General features: G+C 44.7%; 2 protein-coding genes across 4 annotated transcripts in view; one reads left to right on the top strand and one right to left on the bottom strand.

Annotated features, from left to right (window-relative positions):
• Nucleotides 1-25594, bottom strand: part of LOC109405268 (uncharacterized) — a 314995-nt gene that overhangs the window by 113191 nt on the left and 176210 nt on the right. The gene's annotated exons all lie outside the window — the stretch shown is intronic.
• On the top strand, nucleotides 19435-20817 carry LOC109418643 (serine protease Hayan-like). Of its 2 annotated transcripts, none has more exons than XM_019692860.3 (4): nucleotides 19435-19761; nucleotides 19820-19848; nucleotides 19909-20174; nucleotides 20240-20817. In XM_019692860.3, exons 1-4 carry the CDS (start codon nucleotides 19587-19589, stop codon nucleotides 20679-20681), a joined length of 912 nt encoding a protein of 303 aa, XP_019548405.2. In that variant the 5' UTR covers nucleotides 19435-19586; the 3' UTR covers nucleotides 20682-20817. The 2 variants fall into 2 exon arrangements, with proteins under 2 accessions (XP_019548405.2, XP_019533849.2); XM_019678304.3 differs by having other exon boundaries at nucleotides 20237-20817.

Genomic DNA, 25594 nt, shown 5'->3' with positions numbered 1-25594 from the left:
GGAATCCCCGGGGGAATTCCTGGAGGAATCCCCGGGGGAATTCCTGGAGGAATCCCCGGGGGAATTCCTGGAGGAATCCCCGGGGGAATTCCTGGAGGAATCCCCGGGGGAATTCCTGGAGGAATCCCCGGGGGAATTCCTGGAGGAATCCCCGGGGGAATTCCTGGAGGAATCCCCGGGGGAATTCCTGGAGGAATCCCCGGGGGAATTCCTGGAGGAATCCCCGGGGGAATTCCTGGAGGAATCCCCGGGGGAATTCCTGGAGGAATCCCCGGGGGAATTCCTGGAGGAATCCCCGGGGGAATTCCTGGAGGAATCCCCGGGGGAATTCCTGGAGGAATCCCCGGGGGAATTCCTGGAGGAATCCCCGGGGGAATTCCTGGAGGAATCCCCGGGGGAATTCCTGGAGGAATCCCCGGGGGAATTCCTGGAGGAATCCCCGGGGGAATTCCTGGAGGAATCCCCGGGGGAATTCCTGGAGGAATCCCCGGGGGAATTCCTGGAGGAATCCCCGGGGGAATTCCTGGAGGAATCCCCGGGGGAATTCCTGGAGGAATCCCCGGGGGAATTCCTGGAGGAATCCCCGGGGGAATTCCTGGAGGAATCCCCGGGGGAATTCCTGGAGGAATCCCCGGGGGAATTCCTGGAGGAATCCCCGGGGGAATTCCTGGAGGAATCCCCGGGGGAATTCCTGGAGGAATCCCCGGGGGAATTCCTGGAGGAATCCCCGGGGGAATTCCTGGAGGAATCCCCGGGGGAATTCCTGGAGGAATCCCCGGGGGAATTCCTGGAGGAATCCCCGGGGGAATTCCTGGAGGAATCCCCGGGGGAATTCCTGGAGGAATCCCTGGGGGAATTCCTGGAGGAATCCCCGGGGGAATTCCTGGAGGAATCCCCGGGGGAATTCCTGGAGGAATCCCCGGGGGAATTCCTGGAGGAATCCCCGGGGGAATTCCTGGAGGAATCCCCGGGGGAATTCCTGGAGGAATCCCCGGGGGAATTCCTGGAGGAATCCCCGGGGGAATTCCTGGAGGAATCCCCGGGGGAATTCCTGGAGGAATCCCCGGGGGAATTCCTGGAGCAATCCCCGGGGGAATTCCTGGAGGAATCCCCGGGGGAATTCCTGGAGGAATCCCCGGGGGAATTCCTGGAGGAATCCCCGGGGGAATTCCTGGAGGAATCCCCGGGGGAATTCCTGGAGGAATCCCCGGGGGAATTCCTGGAGGAATCCCCGGGGGAATTCCTGGAGGAATCCCCGGGGGAATTCCTGGAGGAATCCCCGGGGGAATTCCTGGAGGAATCCCCGGGGGAATTCCTGGAGGAATCCCCGGGGGAATTCCTGGAGGAATCCCCGGGGGAATTCCTGGAGGAATCCCCGGGGGAATTCCTGGAGGAATCCCCGGGGGAATTCCTGGAGGAATCCCCGGGGGAATTCCTGGAGGAATCCCCGGGGGAATTCCTGGAGGAATCCCCGGGGGAATTCCTGGAGGAATCCCCGGGGGAATTCCTGGAGGAATCCCCGGGGGAATTCCTGGAGGAATCCCCGGGGGAATTCCTGGAGGAATCCCCGGGGGAATTCCTGGAGGAATCCCCGGGGGAATTCCTGGAGGAATCCCCGGGGGAATTCCTGGAGGAATCCCCGGGGGAATTCCTGGAGGAATCCCCGGGGGAATTCCTGGAGGAATCCCCGGGGGAATTCCTGGAGGAATCCCCGGGGGAATTCCTGGAGGAATCCCCGGGGGAATTCCTGGAGGAATCCCCGGGGGAATTCCTGGAGGAATCCCCGGGGGAATTCCTGGAGGAATCCCCGGGGGAATTCCTGGAGGAATCCCCGGGGGAATTCCTGGAGGAATCCCCGGGGGAATTCCTGGAGGAATCCCCGGGGGAATTCCTGGAGGAATCCCCGGGGGAATTCCTGGAGGAATCCCCGGGGGAATTCCTGGAGGAATCCCCGGGGGAATTCCTGGAGGAATCCCCGGGGGAATTCCTGGAGGAATCCCCGGGGGAATTCCTGGAGGAATCCCCGGGGGAATTCCTGGAGGAATCCCCGGGGGAATTCCTGGAGGAATCCCCGGGGGAATTCCTGGAGGAATCCCCGGGGGAATTCCTGGAGGAATCCCCGGGGGAATTCCTGGAGGAATCCCCGGGGGAATTCCTGGAGGAATCCCCGGGGGAATTCCTGGAGGAATCCCCGGGGGAATTCCTGGAGGAATCCCCGGGGGAATTCCTGGAGGAATCCCCGGGGGAATTCCTGGAGGAATCCCCGGGGGAATTCCTGGAGGAATCCCCGGGGGAATTCCTGGAGGAATCCCCGGGGGAATTCCTGGAGGAATCCCCGGGGGAATTCCTGGAGGAATCCCCGGGGGAATTCCTGGAGGAATCCCCGGGGGAATTCCTGGAGGAATCCCCGGGGGAATTCCTGGAGGAATCCCCGGGGGAATTCCTGGAGGAATCCCCGGGGGAATTCCTGGAGGAATCCCCGGGGGAATTCCTGGAGGAATCCCCGGGGGAATTCCTGGAGGAATCCCCGGGGGAATTCCTGGAGGAATCCCCGGGGGAATTCCTGGAGGAATCCCCGGGGGAATTCCTGGAGGAATCCCCGGGGGAATTCCTGGAGGAATCCCCGGGGGAATTCCTGGAGGAATCCCCGGGGGAATTCCTGGAGGAATCCCCGGGGGAATTCCTGGAGGAATCCCCGGGGGAATTCCTGGAGGAATCCCCGGGGGAATTCCTGGAGGAATCCCCGGGGGAATTCCTGGAGGAATCCCCGGGGGAATTCCTGGAGGAATCCCCGGGGGAATTCCTGGAGGAATCCCCGGGGGAATTCCTGGAGGAATCCCCGGGGGAATTCCTGGAGGAATCCCCGGGGGAATTCCTGGAGGAATCCCCGGGGGAATTCCTGGAGGAATCCCCGGGGGAATTCCTGGAGGAATCCCCGGGGGAATTCCTGGAGGAATCCCCGGGGGAATTCCTGGAGGAATCCCCGGGGGAATTCCTGGAGGAATCCCCGGGGGAATTCCTGGAGGAATCCCCGGGGGAATTCCTGGAGGAATCCCCGGGGGAATTCCTGGAGGAATCCCCGGGGGAATTCCTGGAGGAATCCCCGGGGGAATTCCTGGAGGAATCCCCGGGGGAATTCCTGGAGGAATCCCCGGGGGAATTCCTGGAGGAATCCCCGGGGGAATTCCTGGAGGAATCCCCGGGGGAATTCCTGGAGGAATCCCCGGGGGAATTCCTGGAGGAATCCCCGGGGGAATTCCTGGAGGAATCCCCGGGGGAATTCCTGGAGGAATCCCCGGGGGAATTCCTGGAGGAATCCCCGGGGGAATTCCTGGAGGAATCCCCGGGGGAATTCCTGGAGGAATCCCCGGGGGAATTCCTGGAGGAATCCCCGGGGGAATTCCTGGAGGAATCCCCGGGGGAATTCCTGGAGGAATCCCCGGGGGAATTCCTGGAGGAATCCCCGGGGGAATTCCTGGAGGAATCCCCGGGGGAATTCCTGGAGGAATCCCCGGGGGAATTCCTGGAGGAATCCCCGGGGGAATTCCTGGAGGAATCCCCGGGGGAATTCCTGGAGGAATCCCCGGGGGAATTCCTGGAGGAATCCCCGGGGGAATTCCTGGAGGAATCCCCGGGGGAATTCCTGGAGGAATCCCCGGGGGAATTCCTGGAGGAATCCTCGGGGGAATTCCTGGAGGAATCCCCTGGGGAATTCCTGGAGGAATCCTCGGGGGAATTCCTGGAGGAATCCCCGGGGGAATTCCTGGAGGAATCCCCGGGGGAATTCCTGGAGGAATCCCCGGGGGAATTCCTGGAGGAATCCCCGGGGGAATTCCTGGAGGAATCCCCGGGGGAATTCCTGGAGGAATCCCCGGGGGAATTCCTGGAGGAATCCCCGGGGGAATTCCTGGAGGAATCCCCGGGGGAATTCCTGGAGGAATCCCCGGGGGAATTCCTGGAGGAATCCCCGGGGGAATTCCTGGAGGAATCCCCGGGGGAATTCCTGGAGGAATCCCCGGGGGAATTCCTGGAGGAATCCCCGGGGGAATTCCTGGAGGAATCCCCGGGGGAATTCCTGGAGGAATCCCCGGGGGAATTCCTGGAGGAATCCCCGGGGGAATTCCTGGAGGAATCCCCGGGGGAATTCCTGGAGGAATCCCCGGGGGAATTCCTGGAGGAATCCCCGGGGGAATTCCTGGAGGAATCCCCGGGGGAATTCCTGGAGGAATCCCCGGGGGAATTCCTGGAGGAATCCCCGGGGGAATTCCTGGAGGAATCCCCGGGGGAATTCCTGGAGGAATCCCCGGGGGAATTCCTGGAGGAATCCCCGGGGGAATTCCTGGAGGAATCCCCGGGGGAATTCCTGGAGGAATCCCCGGGGGAATTCCTGGAGGAATCCCCGGGGGAATTCCTGGAGGAATCCCCGGGGGAATTCCTGGAGGAATCCCCGGGGGAATTCCTGGAGGAATCCCCGGGGGAATTCCTGGAGGAATCCCCGGGGGAATTCCTGGAGGAATCCCCGGGGGAATTCCTGGAGGAATCCCCGGGGGAATTCCTGGAGGAATCCCCGGGGGAATTCCTGGAGGAATCCCCGGGGGAATTCCTGGAGGAATCCCCGGGGGAATTCCTGGAGGAATCCCCGGGGGAATTCCTGGAGGAATCCCCGGGGGAATTCCTGGAGGAATCCCCGGGGGAATTCCTGGAGGAATCCCCGGGGGAATTCCTGGAGGAATCCCCGGGGGAATTCCTGGAGGAATCCCCGGGGGAATTCCTGGAGGAATCCCCGGGGGAATTCCTGGAGGAATCCCCGGGGGAATTCCTGGAGGAATCCCCGGGGGAATTCCTGGAGGAATCCCCGGGGGAATTCCTGGAGGAATCCCCGGGGGAATTCCTGGAGGAATCCCCGGGGGAATTCCTGGAGGAATCCCCGGGGGAATTCCTGGAGGAATCCCCGGGGGAATTCCTGGAGGAATCCCCGGGGGAATTCCTGGAGGAATCCCCGGGGGAATTCCTGGAGGAATCCCCGGGGGAATTCCTGGAGGAATCCCCGGGGGAATTCCTGGAGGAATCCCCGGGGGAATTCCTGGAGGAATCCCCGGGGGAATTCCTGGAGGAATCCCCGGGGGAATTCCTGGAGGAATCCCCGGGGGAATTCCTGGAGGAATCCCCGGGGGAATTCCTGGAGGAATCCCCGGGGGAATTCCTGGAGGAATCCCCGGGGGAATTCCTGGAGGAATCCCCGGGGGAATTCCTGGAGGAATCCCCGGGGGAATTCCTGGAGGAATCCCCGGGGGAATTCCTGGAGGAATCCCCGGGGGAATTCCTGGAGGAATCCCCGGGGGAATTCCTGGAGGAATCCCCGGGGGAATTCCTGAAGGAATCCCCGGGGGAATTCCTGAAGGAATCCCCGGGGGAATTCCTGAAGGAATCCCCGGGGGAATTCCTGAAGGAATCCCCGGGGGAATTCCTGGAGGAATTTTCAGAGAAATTCCTGGAGGAATTTCCGGTGAAATTTCTGGAAGAATTTCCGGTGAAATTCCTGGATGAGTTTCCGGTGAAATTCCTGGAAGAATTTCCGGAGGATGTTCTGGAGGATATCCGGAGGAGTTACCGGAGGAATTTCCGGAAGAACTCGTGGAGGAATTTCCGGTGGATTTCCTGGAGGAATTTCCGGTTTAATTCCTGGAAAAATTTCCGGAAAAATTCGTTTTCCCGGAGAAATTGCTTTAGGAATTTCCGGAGAAATCCCTGGAGGAATTCCTGAAGACATTCCTGAAAGAATTATCGGAACGGAACGGAATTTTTGGAGGAATTTAAAGAGAAATTCCTGGAGGAATTGCCGTAGAAATTCCTGGAAGAATTTCCGGAGAAATACCTGGAGGAATTTCTGGAGAAATTCCTGGAGAAAATGCCGAAGATATTCTTGGAGGAATTTCCGTAGAAACTGGATGATTTTTTGGAGGAATTCCTGGAGAAATTTCCGGAGAAATTCTCGGAGGAATTTCTGTAGAAATTACTTAAGAAATTTCCAGGGAAATTCCTGGAGGAATTTCCGGAGAAATTCCTGGAGGAATTTCCGGAGAAATTGCTGGAGGAATTTTCGGTGAAATTCCTGGAGGAATTTCTTGAGAAATTCTTAGAGAAATTTCCGGAGAAATTCCCGGAGGAATTTCCGAAGAAAATCCTGGAGGAATTTGCGGAGAAATTCATGGATGGATTTCCGGTGGAATTCCTGGAGAAATTTCTGGTGAAATTCTTGGAAGAATTCTTGGAGGAATTTCTGGAGGAATTTCCCGAGGATTTCGTGGAGGAATTTCCAGAAGAATTCCTTGAGGAATTTCCAGAAGAATTCCTTGAGGAATTTCCAGACGATTTCCTAGAGGAATTTCCGGAGGAATTTTCGGAGGAATTTCCGGAGAAATTCCTGGAGGAATTTCCGGAGCAATTTCTGGAGGAACTTCCGGAGAAATTCCTCCAGGAAATCCTCCGGACATTCCTCTAGAAATTTCTCCAGGAGTTTCTCCGGAAATTTCTCCAGGAATTTCGGAAATTCCTCTAGGAGTTTCTCCGGAAATCCCTCCAGGAATTCCTCCAAAAATTCTTCCAAGAATTTTCCCGGAAATTCCTCCAGGAATTTCTCCGGAAATTTCTCCAGGAATTTCTCCGGAAATTTCTCCAGGAATTTCTCCGGAAATTTCTTCAGGAATTTCTCCGGAAATTCCTCCAGGAATTTCTCCGGAAATTCCTCTTATAATTTCTCCGGAAATTCCTTTAGGAATTTCTCCAGAAATTCTTCCAGGAATATCTCCGGAAATTTTTCCAGGAATATCTGCGGAAATTTCTCCAGGAATTTCTCCGGAAATTCCTCTAGGAATTTCTCCGAAAATTCCACAAGAAATTCGTCTGAAAGTTCCTCCAGGAATTGCCCTGGAAATTCCTCCAGGAATTTCTCCGAAGCTTCAGAGACGCATTTGAACGTGTTCTGTTCCAAAGCATTGCTCACGAGAGCAATGTTCAAGTCGCTGAGTTTCTTCGAGGATTCCTACGAAGATTCTTCCAAGATCTCCTCCAGGGATTCCTCCAGGAATTCGTTCGAGAATATCTCCGGAAATTCCTCTAGGAATTTCTCAGAGGATTCCTCCGGTAATTTCTCCGAAAATTCCTTCAGAAATTTCATAAACAATTCCTCCGGGATTGTTTCCGGAATTTTCTTCAGGAATTTCTCCGGAAATTCTTCCAGGAATTTCTCTGAAAATTCCTCCAGGAAATTCCTCCAGAAATTTCTCCAGGAACTCCTTCAAGAGTTTCTCCGGAAATTCCTCCAGGAATTCCTCCAAAAATTCATCCAGGATTTTCTCCGAAAATTCCTCCAGGAATTTCTCCGGAAATTCTTCCAGGAATTTCTTCAACAATTCCTCCAGGACTTTCTCCAGAAATTCCTCCAGGAATTTCTCCGAAAATCCTTCCAGGAATTTCTACGGCAATTCCTCCAGGTATTTCTCCTTAAATTCCTCCAAAAAATTTCCGTTAATTCTGTCAGGAATTTTTCCAGAAATTCCTCCAGGGATTTCTGTGGAAACTCCTCCTGCAGTTTCTCCGGGAAAACCTTCACGAATTTTTCCGGAAATTCTTCCAGGAGTTAAACCGGAAATTCCTCCAGGAATTCCACTGGAAATTGTTCCAGGAGTTCTTCCGGAAATTCCTCCAGGGATTCCTCCGGTATATCCTCCGGACACTCCTCCAGAAAATCCTTCGGAAATTCCTCCAGGAATTTCTTCGGTAATTCCTCCAGGAATTTCTTCAGAAATTCCTCCAGGAATTTCTCCTTAATTTCTTCCAAAAATTCTTCCGTTAATTCCTTCAGGAATTTCTCCAGAAATTCCTCCAGGGATTTTTCCGGAAATTCCTCCAGCAATTTCTCCGGGAAAAGCTTCACGAATTTTCCGGAAATTCCTCCAGGAATTTCACCGGAAATTACTCCAGGAATTCCTCCGGGGATTCCTCTAGGAGTTCCTCCGGGGATTCCTCTAGGAGTTCCTCCGGGGATTCCTCCAAGAATTCCTCCGAGGATTTCTCCAGGATTCCCTGGAGGGATTTCCGGAGTAATTTCTGGAGGAATTTTCCTGGGAGATTTCCGGAGTAATTTCTGGAGGAGCTTCCGGAGAAATTCATGGAGGGATCCTCGGAGAAATTTCTAGAGGAACTCCCGACGAATTCTTGGAGGAAGGTTTTAATTATTGAACGCTTACAGCGCCAGTGTTACTTAGTGCCAAGAATCGAAAGATTACTATTTCTGCATACATTTTGTCAACTTTTTCCCATACAAATTCTGAGCTCGTTTGGCGTCCCTTTAGACTTAATAGATATCGCTTGATATTGCTCAAATTTTGAACGTAGCTTCTGGAAGTGCAAAACATCTTTATTATTCAGGAGGAGAGACTTGTCGTTTATGAATTTTATGTTTTTATATAAGCCTGGGCCACCCTAAGCCCCACACACGCCATTTCCGCAATGAACTCAAATCCATAACAGATCAAATCTCGGAGCAAGCAGTCCATAGTGAAGATGCCAGCTGCTTCTTCGATGTCGTCCATCGTCTCATCGGTAGTCCGGTGACATTTTATGTGCGTGTGTATCATGATGATCCTTCCGTGTGTCCTACATGGTGTCCCGCAAGGATTCATTTCGGTGCCTTTTCTTCCTTGTTGGTGAAACGCCACACGCAACACTGGAAATTGATATACCATTGCTGCGCTAGTTCAATAGATGGATGGTTGGATGGATGGATGGATGAGCGAAATGAAGGAAGAAAGGGTCCTGCTGCAGTCCTAGTTGAAGTGCTCGGTGCCGGACTTGATGACATAATTCTTTTCCGCATCGAGTGATACATCTATATTTATGGTTTTGTGTCACTTTTGTTCGGATTTTTTTTTTCGAGGGTTTCTATTCTGTTAGGATTCAAACAACCAAAGATGCATATTCATTGTGGCAGACAAGCTGGTCGTGATCATGCAAAAAATAGTTCTGATGAAGATTATATGGTGCTGCATCCATGAAGGAAAGTTATATATGATGATGTTCTTAAATTTTTTTAATTACTTATGCTGTATTATAAAATCCCCGATTATTTAATTTTGCCTTTTTAGGTACTGAAGTTTACTTGTTGTGATTGTTTTAATTTGAGTTATTTTATATCAACAAAAATCAAAAGCAAAAAAAAATGCATATCAGACTTTATCTAACTAATCCTTTAAATATATGAATTGATTCTACTTTTGCATATGGAATGCAAATTCGATATTATGTTTAAACAAACGTATCACGTAAACGCAGTAAACTTCCCAAAGCAATTGTTACTCTAGTTTCATGCTTTAATGTGACATTATCGTAAATCCAAGATAAAACAAATTTCGGTGCAATTTTCCACCCAGTTCAATCAAACGGTCCATTACATTTAGCGGCAACGTCCATAAATTTGCATAAATCCCTGGGCAGTTGTCAATGCTTTAACGCATTCGATTGAATCCCAGAGTCATGCGTGTCAATCATCTGGAAGGTGCGCAAAAGCAATTCGATCATTTTATCGCTGCGTGGAACAAATTTTTATTTACTTTACATAATTGGATGTCATCTTGGTGGCTCACGTTCGCAGTATCGTGCATCGATTGCTGAAGTCTGTGACGAATCGTGATCGGGACATCGGTTGTGCTCGTGAGCGTTGATTCCGTGCTATAAATTATCGAACAGGACAAACGAGATTGAACTGCGGCTATGGGATTCCAGATCAGAAAGTGACCGTTTCAAATCGTGGATAGTTTATGTTTCGATTCGAGAAATCCTATGACAGAAGGAAGCACATTGTGGCAGCTGTTCTGTTACGTTTGATGCTCCAGACTATTCTATGGGAATCATTTTTTTTTTAATTTTAGCATCAGTTTTTCTTTGGTCCAGTCCAGAAACCTTTTATACGTATCAATTTAGAAGTTAATTAAGATCATGTATGAAGTGTGAGTAAAGACACAGCAAAAGAAGAAAATAAAAAAAAATCAGACAAAAAACGACCGGTCATTACGCAAATTTATTGCTTCATTACGATGTTCAAATGAATAAAAAAGCACCCTATTTTATTTTAATACTCTTCGGTCTGAAAGGGAGTAGGAATAAACCAAATTTTGTCACAATCACGACCATCAGATTGCTGATTTCCCTCGGCTTGATGTGAAAATGAAGAAATTCAAAGAAAATTATTTAACGATGAACTTGTATGCTAAAATAGATCAAAAGTTTGTTATTCCAATCTATTTTGTACTTTCAAAAAATCCCAAATTGTATCAGAACAATAGAAATAAACTAGAACACCAATAGATCTGTTTCACTAGCGTGCGTAGGGAACTTGCTTATGAGGACACTACAATGATGGTGCAAAATAGAATCATGGTGTTACACGCAATTGAATTCTCAAAAAGGGATTCCCATATGCTGTGGTGGGGTGGCCAAGTGGCCAAGGTGGCCTACTTCATATTGGGATTCTAGAGGAGGGTTCGAATGGTGATGACTTCAATGCAATGAGAAACTTCAACATGAAGCCATTAGCTCGACCCTTATGAAATGTATTAAGGGCGGACGGGACGGTCGAGAAAATATCCGCCATTGCTCTGTTGCTACTAAGATGGTAATCTCAGATTCTACTTCATATTTTGCAACAAAAACCTATCATTGTGTATGCTCACTTGCAGTGCATATGCTGATTGGTTTTCAGCATCTTCAGTGCGATAGGTCTCGAGATTACCATCTTCAAAATCGCGAGGCAAATTGTTAGAAAGAGAGGCAAGATAGGAAAAATAACACGGCGTCCCGTTTCACCTTAAACGTATCACATAAAATGGAAGAAATCGAGAAAATTGTGGAGCTTCGTAGACGTGTGATTAGGTTAACCAAGCTTATAATCGCTCCATGCTGTGGGGTGAGGGTTCGATTCCCGCTCCGGGCGATGAAACTTTTCGTGAGAAGAGTTTCTTCTCCGAATCCACTGGTGCAGGCTCCGTGTGTCCCTTGCTTTGTATTAAGTTTCGTTCAGTCTGTACAGCTTCTAGCTGAAGACGGTGGTGTCTACGTATAAAACAATATAATAGTCGTTGAGAAAGATTTCGACCTTGCGGCCTCTACAGACAGAACATTACTAACATTAGATAACGGACAACACATATTACACCCAGTGGCCCAGTGGAGAATTTTCCGTTTGACGTAAAGTTTTCCCGACTGGAGCGGGAATCGAGCCCACACTCCGAGGCTTACGAGGCACCTAAACGACTGACGCCGCTAACCGCTCGGCCACGAAGCCCAAAAGTCAGAATTCCTGGATAGAAAATTTGTATCGGGATCCTTGTTGCAATCTACAGAGATTCTTCCAGGAGTTCCTCCAGATATTTCTTCGGGATGCATCCAGGGATTTCACCATGAATTCTTTCAGGGATTTCTCCAGGTATTTCTTTACCCAATCAACACACATGTTATAATAGAGTTACGACAGCGCAAGTTTTGGTTGTATAGCAGTTTTTTTACGTAATTCCAACATTGTGTTCAAATAACGTAAAATAAACTTCTATACGCTGTCGTAACTTTTATGTAACATGTGTGTTGCATGGGCAGGTATTTCTCCAGGGATACTTACCTTACCGATCAGATTAAGGCCTGGGTGGCCTCTGCTGTATGAGCGGACATTGGTTATATCCGAGAAGAATTTACCGTCGATTAGAACGTGGTCGATTTGGTTTTCTGTTTGATGGTCGGGTGATCTCCAGGTGGCTTTGTGGATATCTTTGCGGGGGAAGAAGGTGCTTCGGACCACCATACTAGACGTGTGCGCTGCCGCGCCGCGCCGCCGTCGCCGATGATTTTTCCTCGCCGCCGCCGCCAGTTAACTTGACTCGGCGCGCCGCTGTTCATATTTTTCCACGTCGTCGAACAAAATTTCTTACGCCGATAAGAAAACGACAAAGATTTTTTTCTCGCCAACACTTTACAAATCACCTATTTAAACCAGATAACAAATTTAAAACAGTTTCTATTGTTTTTTCTTCTGCATATCAGATGTATTTTTCTGAAGTTCTTCTTGTCTATCTTTTGTAACATTTTTATGTGATTTACTTTAGTGATTTTTAACAGCAATATTTTGAAGATCCTCAGTTATTATATTTTAAGTACAAAGCTAGTTTTTTTGTACACCATAACAAATTATCAACAAAATTCTAGGCGGTGGTCTAATAAGGTTCACAAACACATCCTCCATCCTCCTACATATTCTTTGTTTATCTTTTGGAAGATTTTCATGACCATTTACGAATGACATTCTTGAAGGCATATATTCCATGCAATCTTCAGAAATTCCTAGCGGACCCTCCAGAAATTTCACCATGAGTTCATCTAAAAACTCCATGCTTAAGAAACTCCCTCATGGATTATTTCAGAAATTTCTCCATGAATTCTTTCAGAAAACCACCCATGGATTCCAAACATTCTAACAGCGTTTTATTTTTTGAAAATAAAAAGTCCAGAATAATTTTAGGAATTTCTCCAAGGATTCTTCAAAAAAAAAATCTAATGTTCCTTCAGAAATATTTTTTAGAGATGTTTCTATAAAGGCACGTACAGTATCTAACTCTGTACAAAAATTCAAATCAATTGGTTTGAAATTGACTTAGTAATAGAGGTAAGTGCCCAAAATAGGTACACCTGCCCAAATGGTACAAGACCCTAGTTCACGTATTTCATCAGTAATTCCTCCTGAAATTCTTCCAAGGATACTATTAAGATTCTTTGAGAAATTAAGAAATATCTTCAATAATAATTCTTGAAAAGTTTTACATATATTCCTTTGAATTCTAGGAACCTTTTCCGAAGTTAGAGTATTTCTCAAGACACCTTTTCAGGGTTCTATTAAAACTATTTTCATGAACTCCTTCGGGAATTCCATCCGGACATCGTCCATGAATTTTGCAAAAAGATTTGTCTTGGAAATTTTCTTAATATTTATTTATAAATCCTTGTAGGAATTCCACCAAGGGTTTGTGAGAAGGAGTTTCCAGAAATTTCTTATGCAACTCCTTCTAGAATTATTTCAGAAAATTCCATGAGATTCTTTCACATAATCTTCAGGAATTAGATAAACAATTAATTCAAAAAATCCTCCAATGACTCTTTCAGAAATTCCTTCATAGATTCCACCTAAAGCCTAATAAAGAATTCCATCTGAAATATCACTTAAGACTCCTTCAGTAGTTTAATGATTCTTCATGAATGCCAGTAAGAGATTACCTCAAACATTTCTCAATGATTTTCTTTCAAGGAATCTCTTGAAAAATATCGTCAGGGGTTACCGAAGAAATGCCTAGAAGGTTTCTCTTTGGAATGCCTCCTGCGGATCTTTCAAAAATATTTCCTGGGATTCCTTTGGAGATTCCTCCGGGAATTCTTTGAGATATTACTCCACAGATATTTCAAAAAGTATTTTATGAAATTTCATAAAACATATAGGAGTCATTCTTGGAGAAAGAATTTCTATAGAAATGTTTTAAAATTTCCTGATGAGATTTAAGTTTAATGAAACAATCGTTGGAGGAGCTCCTGGAAAAATTCTTGAAGGAGTTCCTAAGATTCATTACAAAAGTTCAGTTAATTGGGCGGAGTTGTTTAAATCCCTTTATGAATTGTTGAAGGATGATTTGGAACAAACCCTGGAAGAACTCGTGGACATACTTCTGGTTTCTTGAAAAAAAAATCTTGCCTAATGTCTACATGATATTAGTGAATAAAACTCCCTAATACTATTTCCCTAGAAGAACTTGTGAAGTATTCAAAAAGGAATCGCAAAAAGAAATATCCTGGAGAATGCTGTGCAGTAATTCTAAGAAGAGATATTCTTGAGATATTCCTACCCAAGTAACACACATGTTATATAAAAGTTACGACAGCGCAAGTTTTGGTCGTACAGAAGTTTATTTTACGTTATTTCAACACAATGTTAGAATTACGTAAAATAAACTTCTATACAACCAAAACCTGCGCTGTCGTTACTCTATTATAACATGTGTGTTGCTTGGGTAAACGTCAAGAAATAAATCCTGAAGTGATTTAATAAGGAACTCCTGGATGCATCTTTGAAGGGGTTTTTTAAGGGTCGCCGGAAAAAAAATTGTGAAAGAATCCATGAAGGAAGGGTTCAATAAATCTCAAGAGAAGTTTGCGATCCCAAACGTGGAGGAATATCTGAGGATCTTCCAGGAATCCCCCTGGAGGGACTTCCAAAAGAACCTATTGAGAGTTTTTTTGGAGGAATTTTGGAGAAACGCATGAATAAATCCTTCGAGGAATTCCTGAAAAGAACCCTAACAGAACTCCAAAAAAATCAGATTTTACCATGACAGCACTGATTTAAAATGAGTTTTAGAAAAAAAATATCCCAAGAAAAGAAGTGTGACGTTGTGAATTTTTATCGAGAGGAATCCTTTTATAAATTTCCTGGTTAACATGCTCAAGGATTTTCTCTAAAATTTATAGCATAATTCTTGCAAGGTTAGTTTTAATTGAAATCTCTGATATACATACGTTTACACAAGCGTTTACACTTTCACGCAAAATAGATGAAAATTGTACTCAAGTACAGGAAACAAATTATTGTGTATCATCGTTTTTTGGCATTTCATTAAAAAAAATATGGTCACGCCAATTACGCCGCCGCCGCCGCCGCCGAATGGAGCGAACGGCGTGGAGCCGGCGTCGCCGCCGCCGCTGCCTCAAATGACTATAACCGCCGCCGCCGGTAAAAACTGCTTCGGCGCACACGTCTACACCATACCACGGGATGCTGCAATGTTTACGCATCGCTGGCCGTTATCATTCGATACGGCGTGCAGGCTGTTTCGCCCGATTACCGGTCTGTACATTTTCTCCCTTCCTTCAGAAATTCCTCGGGGGTTCCTTCAGACATTCCTCCAGGAAGCCCCAAATATTTCTCCAGAAATTCTTCAAAGAATTCCTCCAGAAATCTCTCCAGGAATTCCTCCAAAAATACCTCCAGGAATTCCTCAAGGGATTGCTCTAGAAATTCCTTCAGGGAATCCTTTAGAAAATTTTCTAGAAATTTCTGCAAGAGTTCTTTCAAGATTTCTACCCCTCTACGGATTTCTCCAGAAAATCCTGAAGAAATTTCTCCCGGATCCCTTCCAGGAATTTCTCGAAGAATTCTTTCAGGGATTTCTGCATGAGTTCTTCCAGGAATTGCTCCAGGAATTTCTTCAGGAATTCCTTCAGGGATTCATGCATGAATTTCTTCATAAATTTATCAATAAATTCCTCCATAAATTGCTTCAGAAATTTATCGAGGAGTTCCTCCAGAAATTCCAGAAATTCATAAAAAAAATCCTCCAGGAATTCCTCTAGTAATCATCCATTATTATTTTCAGAAATTCCTCGGGGGGTTCTCCAGGCATTCCTCAAAAATTTCTCCAAAAATTCATCAAAGAATTCCTCCAGAAATACCTCCAGGAAATCTTCTATGAATTTCTGTCTGAATTCCTCCCAAATTTCCCCGAGGGATTCCTCCAGGAATTCAGGATGTCCTTTAGAAATGCTTCGAGGAGTTCCTCCATACATTCCTCCAGGAAGTCTAAAAAATTTCTCCAGCATTCCTTAAAGAATTCCTCTAATAATTTCTCCAGGCATTTCTCCAGTAATTCCTTCAAAAACGCCTTCAGGAATTCTTTCAGAAATACCTCCAGGAAGTTTTACAGGGATTCCTCCAGGAGTTTACACTGGAATTCCTCCGAGAATTCCTCCAGAAAATCCTAAATGAATTACTCCCGAAACTCTTTCAGAAATTCATACATGGATTTCTCCAAGGATTCCTCCATGAATTCCTCCAGGAATTACTTAAGAGATTTATCCATGATATTCTTCAGAAAATATTCAATAATTCCTCCAGAAACTCCTGCAGGAATTCCTTCAAAAGTTCCTCGAGGAGTTTCTCCAGACATTCCTCCAGAAATTTCTCTAGGAAGCCTCAAAAATTTCTCCAGAAATTCCTCAAAGAATTCCTCCAGTAATTTCTCCAGGAATTCCTCCAGTAATTCCTCCAAAATTTCTCCAGGAATTCCTTCATAAATACCTCCAGGACTTTTTACAGGAATTCCTCCAAGAATTCCTCCACTAATTCCTCCAGGAATATCTCAAAGTGTTTCTCCATAAATTCCTCCGAAAATTCCTTCAGGAATTTCTCAAGGAATTTCTCCATAAATTCCTCAAAAAAATCCTTTTTGAAATCCTCCAGGAATTTCTACAAGGATATTTTCCATAGATTCCTCCAGAAATACCTGCAGGCATTCCTCCAGAAAATCATATAGGAATTTCTGCCAAATTTCCTCCAAGATTTCCTCAAGGGATTTCTCCAGGAATTCCTCCAGAAAATCCTAAAGGAATTTCTTCCGGAAATTCCTCAAACATCCCTCAAAAAAGTTCTTTCAGAAATTCCTCGAGGAGTTCCTCCTGGCATTTTTCCAGGGATTCCTCCAGAAAGACTCAAATTTTTCTCCTGTAATTCATCAAAGAATTCCTCCAGTAACTCCTCTAGGAATTCCTCCAGTTTTTCCTCCAGTTTTTCCTCTAGGAATTCCTCCAGTAATTCCTCTAGAAATTCCTCCAGTTATTCCTCTAGGGATTCCTCCAGTAACTCCTCTAGGAATTCTTCAAGGAATTCCTCCAGGTATTCTGGAATTTAGGTACTTGTCCAAGAATTTCTCGAAAACATCCTCCAGGGATTCCTCTATGGGTTTCTCCATGAATTTCTTCAGGAATGTCTTCAGGAATACCTCCGAGAATTCCTTCAGGCAGCCTCAAATATTTCTCTAGAAATCCCTCAAAGAATTCCTTCAAAAAATTCCTCCAGGAATTCCTCCAGAAATACCTCCGTAAGGAGGAATATTCCGTAAGGAATGCCTCCAGAGATTCCTCTATAATTGTTCCTGGGATTCCAGCAGGGATTCGTCAATGAACTCCTCCAGAAATTCCTCCAGGCATTCTTCCTGAAGTTGCCTCTAGGGATTCATCCAGAGATTCTTCCAAGGATTCCACCAGGGATTCCTCGAGGAATTCCTGCAGGAATTTCTCTCGGAATTTCTCCAGGATTTCTTACAAAGATTCCTCCAGAGTTTTCTCGACGAAGTCCTCCGGGGATTCGTCCACGAACTCCTACAGGAATTCCTCCAGAAATTCCTCCAGGAAATTCTTTAAGGATTCCTTTAGAAATGCTTCTAGGAAGTCCTCCAGAAATTCCTCTAGGGATTTCTCCTAAAATCCCTTCAGAAATTTATCCTGGAATTCCTCCATAGATTGCTCGGGGAATTCATTCAATAATTTCTCCAGTAACTCTTTCATTATTTCCTCCAGGAAATTCAACAGAATTATCTCTCAAAAGGCCTCCTTCAGGCGTTTTCCAGAGCTTCCTCCAAGAACTCTTCCTTGCATTCCTTTATTTTTGCCTCCAGGGATTCCTCCAGAAAGTCCTTCGGGGATTCTTCCTGAAATTCATCCGGGGAATTCTCCATGCAGGAATGCATCCACGGATTCCTCCAGGTGACTGAGTAATTCTTAAAATGGTCCATTGAATGGTGCTTTGATGCAAGAATTACAAAAATGGTGAATTAAATTTGATTATGGCGTATAAGATGCCTGGATGATACAATGAACAACAAGAAGGTGCATAGAATTTTTAAAAGGGGTGTGATCTGTATATGGTACCATATATACCTTAAATTATGGGGGTGGACTTGAGAATCAGAAAATATTTTTAAAAATTGGACAGGCCTACTGCATAGTGGTGTCACTTTTAATCTATTTCTCTTTCTCTCATTCTAGGCCAATGTTTACTTTTTGTATAAAAAATGAGGAAGTTATTTTTTGACCATGTCCTGCCTTCCTTCGATTTTTTGCCACCTTTTCGATCAGATTTTGTAAACCTTTTGGTTTGTTTCAGGAGTTCCCCGGGTCAAAAAAAAAATCTTCCCAAGATATCTTCATAAATTTCTGAAGAAATTCCCCCTGGCAGTCCTATTTAAATCTCTTTAGAAATTATTTCTAGGACTCTTCCAGATTTTTTACAAGGAATTTCTCCAAGGATTCCTTGAAGGATTCTTTAAGGAATTCATCCTAAGTTTTTCCATGGATTTTTTTTCTGTAAACTTTTCAGAAATTTCCACTCGGATTTCTGTTTTTTTTTTGTTTAAATTGTTCTAGAAATTCCTGCTGGAACTTCTCCTGGGACTCCAATGGATTACTCCAGGCATTCCTCCGAAAATTCTTGATTTTTTCCGGGATTTACTTCAGGAATTTCACTTGAGATTTATCCAGGAATTATTCTTGGTATTTCTTCAAAGATTTATTCAGTTCGTGTTTGTGTAAAAACTTCCGTAGTATTGAATGGAGCTTGTTTGGCTCACCGTACAGTCTTAAAAATTGAAATATCTTCAAGTAACCCCGATAGCCCCTATTTCTTTGAAATTTCATATGCATCTTTGCCCGAAGTGGAACGCAATCGATAAGAGCAGGACCAACCCTATGTCAAATTGCCGATACTATGGACGTTTTTACATAAATACGAGTTAAATAAGTCATTTATTTTGCACGCCAGTAAATAAATGATGATTTTCTCAAAAAAGTGTGCGAGAGAGAGAGAGAGTGGGGTAAAACGGGCTCAAAATACTGATTTCCAGCATCGTGCGGTGATTGACACGCTCCTGATCTGAAACTATAGAGATTTTTGCAGTTTGTGTCAAAAATTCATACAAATCCATCCACTCAGAACAAAGATATTGAATTTATTCGCGTTTCATACTTATTTTTTCCCACTGTGCTACGCTAAGCTGGACATCAGGCTTATATTTTAAAAGTAGTGTAATGTCATATGGATTAGTTTATTATATGCACATAATTTCAAATTTAAGCTGGTATATAAACTTTGAATTTCGGAGGTAGAAAGAGAACCTGAACATGAATGGAATAAACGATGTGGAGTTCAGCCTTTTTCTTGAGCTACCGTATCGCATTCACTAATAATATTGATAGGGCCCATATAGCAGAAGTGGTAATCGCTCGTATATTCAGCAAAGCGATGTTGGCATCTAACAAACGATATTTAAATGTAAAATAGTCTATCTGAAAAGGAAACTATCGATTGACAACTGAGGAACACTTAATCATTTTTTTTATTCGTGCTACAATAATCACAATGCCGCGATCTGCATTTGGAATGCTTAAAACTGTACTCTAGTTGGGTGGGACGTAACACCAGAAATAAGAAGCTGAATTCTTGCAATCAACAACAAACATCCAATGCATTGACTTCGAAGGATTACATCAGATCACTGATTAGGTGCTAATCAGTATTTCAAAGCTTGATTCCTTATCGCACAGTCAATGAACGATCATACGGTAAACAAGGGAGCTCCCATTCAACTGGCGAATCGATCAGTTGCATTCTGGCTACGATTAGATGATGACCTGATTTTTTTTAGCAAGTAGATCACGTCGGCTTCAAAATGCTACGGATGAGTTCGTACGTCTTGTTGAGTGCTCTTCTGTTGGGAACAGTTCCCGCTGAAGTGAGTCAATCGTTCAATTCAGTGAATATCACAACTGTTGACCCTCTGAGATATCACGCTCTGCAATTGTTCAACAACGATCATACCAGCAGAAAACGTCTTGCAATCCGAAGTGAGTGTCATTAACCTTAATGTAAATCTCTAACTAATCCATAAATTCTACTTCACAGAATGTTTTTCGCACAACTTTCTCTACCCGGTAAGTGGCAAATAACGATGATAAAATTGGTCAACAATATTAAAATGTCTTATTTTTCAGTTGAAAATCTTTTCAACGGAGGAACCGTACTTCTGCGCGGCGGTTTTCATCAGCCAGGACTCCCTGCTGACGACGGCTTTGTGCATGAAGATGATGCAGCATGGCGAGGAGCACCCGTCGAATCATATGTTTGTCATGGTGGATCGTGAGGAGGTGTTCTTCTACGAGCATGGGCGACGCTACGTCAGCAAGGTGTTTTTCCATCCGAAGTTTGACGATGAGCCGGCCTATTACAACGTGGCGGTTGTCAAACTGCGAAACTCTGTGTGAGTAATCGTTGCATGATTTGTTAGATTATCTCTCTATTAAAACGCTGTTCCTTTATCAGCAGATACGATCGGGATACCACTGGACGTAGCCACGTGGCATGTCTCTACCCGAACAAGCACATGAGGAACCCCCAAGCCATTCTCGGCGAATGGTATGAATTTCAACCGGAACAGAATCCGTCCTTCCGTTGGCTGGATCTACCCTTCATCACCCGGAAGGAGTGCAACGCCGAGCTGGCCAAGATGAAGCGACCCGTTCCGGAGCTGACTCGAGGCCTGCAGGAGTCTCAGCTGTGTGTTCGGGATTCCCACAACGCATCCCTTACCCGGTTCTGTGATCCTCGTTCGTCGGGGCCGCTACTGATGACACTGGGAAGCACCGTGTACGTGGTTGGACTCCCTACGGTGCACATCGACGACTGCACAGTGGACATTGAGGTGTTCAATCGAGTGTCGCACTATCTGGATTGGATCGAATCGGTGGTGTGGCCCGGGCAGGAGTAGGGACGAGCGGTTTATTCCCCTCATTAAAATAGAATAAACTTTTGTTGTTGGGAGAAATGCGATTCGAGTTTTTTTTTTGTTGAATGATGTATGACGAGCACTGAGATTACCCTCATCAATGTAGAATATTTCGAAAATAAGATCAATTTATGTCATGCATGTCATAGATTCGAAAAGAGGAACGTGGATTCGAATTGAGTCATTTTTCACTTCGCCAATGAATGTTTTCCGGCGCTCTTTGTGTGCTTCGATTTTGCATTCATTCCCTAAGGACTCAATCAATCAGCGGGGAAGATGTTCTTTGTGTTTTTTTTTTAAATGGGTATATTTTTTCCATTGTGATGACTTTTTTGCATCTTGCATGTGACACCAAAGAAACGGTACTATTCTAAGCACTACGTTAAGCTAAGGATTAAGAACCCCAATTCTTTACACACAAGTAGAGACTACTAAGTTCATTTAAATTCCGAATTGCAGAGGCATCAAATTCCAAAACAGTAAAGTTAAGAATTTAAAAACGTGGTCGTGATACATTTTTCAGTTCACAAATGGCGCGATTCCCAAAGGGTTAACATAAAACTAGGCTATTGGTGCGATTATCTCTTCATTCGTTATATGCTTCCCATCGACAACCGCTACTACATATTCAAGTTGCTGCTCAATGCTACTAAGCTCATTCCATAAAACAAGCCTAATTGGCATGAATTGTAAACCACACTCCTTGAGCACATCGTCTTAAACGGACGCATAACGCCACTCTTACTTGTGCACGTTAAGAAGCATGGGAACGAAGCTCCCCATTTTTTTTATTCTGCTCGTCGTTTCGCGTGGAATGCTTTTGAGGAGGAAGATTGCCGTGAATGTAATTAAAATTTTATTAATTTATTAGCTCGTTATCGGTCGCCGTATAACCACGCCGTATCCACTTAGCGGGTCGAGAACGATAATTGATTCAATTTAAAGAAGAAAAGGCTGGCGCTCAACAGGGGTTGAATTGGTTGTCGTAAAGGAAGTCAAATGTGTTATTGTGCTTTTTTATATTAATTATGTTATAAGGAAGAATATGCATTGTTGGATCAATCAGACTACGGCTTAAATGTGTCAGTATTAAATACTGATTTTTTTAACGTAACAATGCCCAGATTATGACACTGTCATAATATACGCCTGATTGCGTTTTTCTGGAGTATTTCAAAACCATGAAAGAAAGTTATAGCAGTCATTTAATCGGAAATCTAAGATGAAATTTTCGTTTCAGTACACCGTAGGAAATATGCACGGGGAACGTTGGTAAACCAATTATTTCATAAGGCTTACTAGCAGCACCTATAGTGGACAGACCCAAATTCAAATTGGTTGCCATCAGCTCTTGAGGTCCTGATTAACTTTGTCCTGGACGCAATCCTTTTATGTAGTAATAATTTAAAGTATTTCTAAGACTCGCTAGCGTAGCCTAGCAAACAAACTTCGAATCAACTAGCTCAAAACCAGATGGACGTTTATACTTATCTTGATTAACCTTACCGAAGACAAAATTCTTCTATGTAGTTTGATTTTGAAGATATAGGAATTTTATGACTCACTAGGGGTCTCCAATTAGCCTAGTGGTTAAGGCTATGGATCGCCAATCCGGAGACGACGGGTTCGATACCTGTTCCAGTCGGGAAAATTTTCTCGACTCCCTGGGCATAGTTTCTCATTGTACTTGTCTCACGATATACAAATTCATTCAATGGCAGGCAAAGAAAGCCCTTCAATTAACAACTGTGGAAGTGCTCAAAGAACACTAAGTTGAAGCGATGCAGGCCAAGTCCCAGTGGGGACGTAGAGCCATAAATAAGAAGAAGAAGAATGACTCACTAGCGCCACCTAATATAGATAAATTCAGGGCCCATATAGCCACAGCTGTAAGGCGTAGATCTTCAGCATGACTATGCAGCATTCAAGGGTAACTTTCTAATTTTTCGTAATGGAGAACGTGCCTCTGGAGCCGACCTACTGATCTTCGTGCCTGCATCAAGATATACACATGCAAAATGATCATTGGAAGAGGAAGCTCTCAATTAATAACTGTAGCATGCGGAGAAGCCCCGCACCAAATGTACCATGTACAAGACGTTAATAAGACAGGTGGTTCTCTACGGACACGAGACATGGACGATGCTCGAGGAGGACCTGCAAGCACTCGGAGTTTTCGAGCGACGGGTGCTAAGGACGATCTTCGGCGGCGTACAGGAAAACGGTGTGTGGCGGAGAAGGATGAACCATGAGCTCGCTGCACTTTACGGCGAACCCAGCATCCAGAAAGTGACCCAAGCTGGAAGGATACGATGGGCAGGGTATGTTGCAAGAATGCCGGACAACAAGCTGGTGTTTGCTAACCATCCGGTTGGTACAAGAAGGCATGTAGCGCAGAGAGCACGATGGGCGGACCAGATGGAGCGTGATCTGGCGAGCGTTATGTAGCAGAGTCTTTTAATACCTGAACAACTTAGCCTAAAATGCTAAAATTTTAACGTGCTAAATTTCTCCACTGTAATCGCGAAAAGTAACTGGGTGATAATCTTACTTTTGCTTTCCGAAATTATTATAGTTTTTAAATACACACTGACCAGCAATTCATAAGATCACAATTCAATAGAAGATCAATTACGTGCTTTCTTATTGAAGAAAGGACATTTTTACTTTGCTAAAGTTAAGAAGCAGAGCGTAATTAGACTTTACACCTATGGATCTACCTACTTTATGGAGAAACTTCAGAGAATACAAAAATGGCTGCCACAATGGCCGACTTGGTCCCCTACTCACGTTCTCAAGAGCACCAATCTTGAAAATTCGTGAACAAATGCTCTCGATTTGGAAAGCTGCCGCTTTTTGCAAGTGAGCAAAGCCATGATAAACAAGTGCAGCTTGGTTTGATGCTTCGTTCGTTAGATTTGTGCTTCCAAAGTTTGTATGCAAAATTGCAATGGGATTTCTTGATGTTTTACCTTAGGCACGGCTAAATTTTTAACGTATACGAAATTGCATGTCAGATGGCTGAAAATTGACTAGAATATTGCAAAACATGATCCATACGGAAAAAAATCGCGTGTATTTGCCAATTTGCAATCTTCGCCCGTCTAGAAAAAAAAAAACCTTGGGCACGATTAACATAGGAACACGCATTTATTCAAGTTTTTAATTAGTATATCCATTGACCCGAGCCGAGGAGAATATCAAATTCCTAACAACAGAATCACCTAACCTGTTTTTATATCATAATTTGTTATCATTAACTAATCAAAGTATATCTTTTTTATAACATGTTCTGTTGGGAAATCTTATTTTGTTTTGATCAAGTTGCTGAGATTCATCCACTAAATATCATTTTAATAATATACTTTGTTGTAGACCAAGTTTTGTTATTTTTCTACTATTGAAAATGTACAAATATGTAATGAACTATAACACTACAATAACAAGTTTTAAAATTCACTGCAAATTTCATTGTTATTAAGTTGTTATTGAATCTAACAAAACATGTTATTAAATTGGTCTTCCAGGTCTTTTCCTGTTATGATTTTTGTTATTTTGCCGCTTATGACAGACAAGTTTATAACATAATGAGATATGCAAATAATATAAAAATAACTGATTTCATTATACAGTTATTATGACAAAATAACATATTTTATTGTGCTATTGATATTCTCTTCTGCTCGGGTAGTTCGCCACGCTAAAATTGGAAATTTTCGACTCCCTTTCCCCCCTCCGTACGGGTTTTTTGGTTGTCTCATTTTTCGCAAACCCCCTCCCACTTAAACACGTGACGTACTTTAAGGATGACCTCACATCATTTTATTGCGTACAGAAAAAGTACAGAAGTGCCAAAAGCGAATCAACTGTATGCGAACTGTAACCGGAACTTGATGGGGAGCGCATCCAGAAGGTCTGATCAGGCTGTACCAAACAACCATTCTATCGGTTTTAGAATACGGTAGTTTTTGTTTTCAATACGCGGCGAAAACACACTTGCTGAAGCTTCAACGGGTTCAGTACCGTTGCCTTCGGAACGCGTTAGGTTGCATGAACTCGACTCACACAATGAGTTTAGAGGTACTTGCTGGTGTACAACCTCTGACAGACCGCTTTGCGGAGTTGTCGTTCCGATTTCTCATCCGCTGCGAGGTTGTAAATCCGTTGTTCATAGAAAACTTCGAAAAGCTGCTCAAACAGAACCCTCAAACCCGTTTTATGAGTGTGTACTACTGGTACATGACGCTGTAGGTAAGCCCATCTTCGGTTCTCACCAATCGTGATAACCGAAGGTGGTGATCCATTAAGGATGAGATCACCGGTATACCAGAATCTTTTCGATCCGTAGGTATTCCACAAAATTTTTCAAGTAAGTTCGGGCAGGTTAGCGGGGACAGACAGTTCTTCATGGATGGTTCAAAAATCGATGATTCGACTGAGTTCGGTGTCTACAACGAATTTCATAGCGCCACCTTCATGCTGTAAAAACCCTGTTCTGTATACGCTGCAATGTTATATATTACACCTTAGAGTACATGAGCACTCTTTTACCTGAGCACTACTTCATTTTTACCGACAGTCTAAGCTCTCTGAAGGCTGTTCGGTCGATGTAACTGATGAAGCATTCAGCGTACTTCCTGAATGGAATACGCCAAGTCTTGAGTGCTTTGTCCAAACGCTCATACACCATCACCATAGCTTGGGTCCCTTTACATTGCTCGATTCCGGGCAATGAGAAAGCGGACTCTCTGGCTAATGTGGGCGCTAGCGAAGGCGATATTTACGAGCGTCAAATCGCCTTCGACATTTTTTTTTCATTGGACCGTCAGGAGACCTTGATCAGCTGGCAACACAAGTGGAGAGATGGAGAGATGGGTAGATGGTTGGACTCCATC

This window comes from Aedes albopictus, chromosome 3, assembly GCF_035046485.1.
Source record: "Aedes albopictus strain Foshan chromosome 3, AalbF5, whole genome shotgun sequence".
Taxonomy (NCBI): Eukaryota; Metazoa; Arthropoda; class Insecta; order Diptera; family Culicidae; genus Aedes; species Aedes albopictus.
Note: the sequence above shows the minus strand (reverse complement) of the source record. Positions and strands in the feature narration are given on the sequence as shown.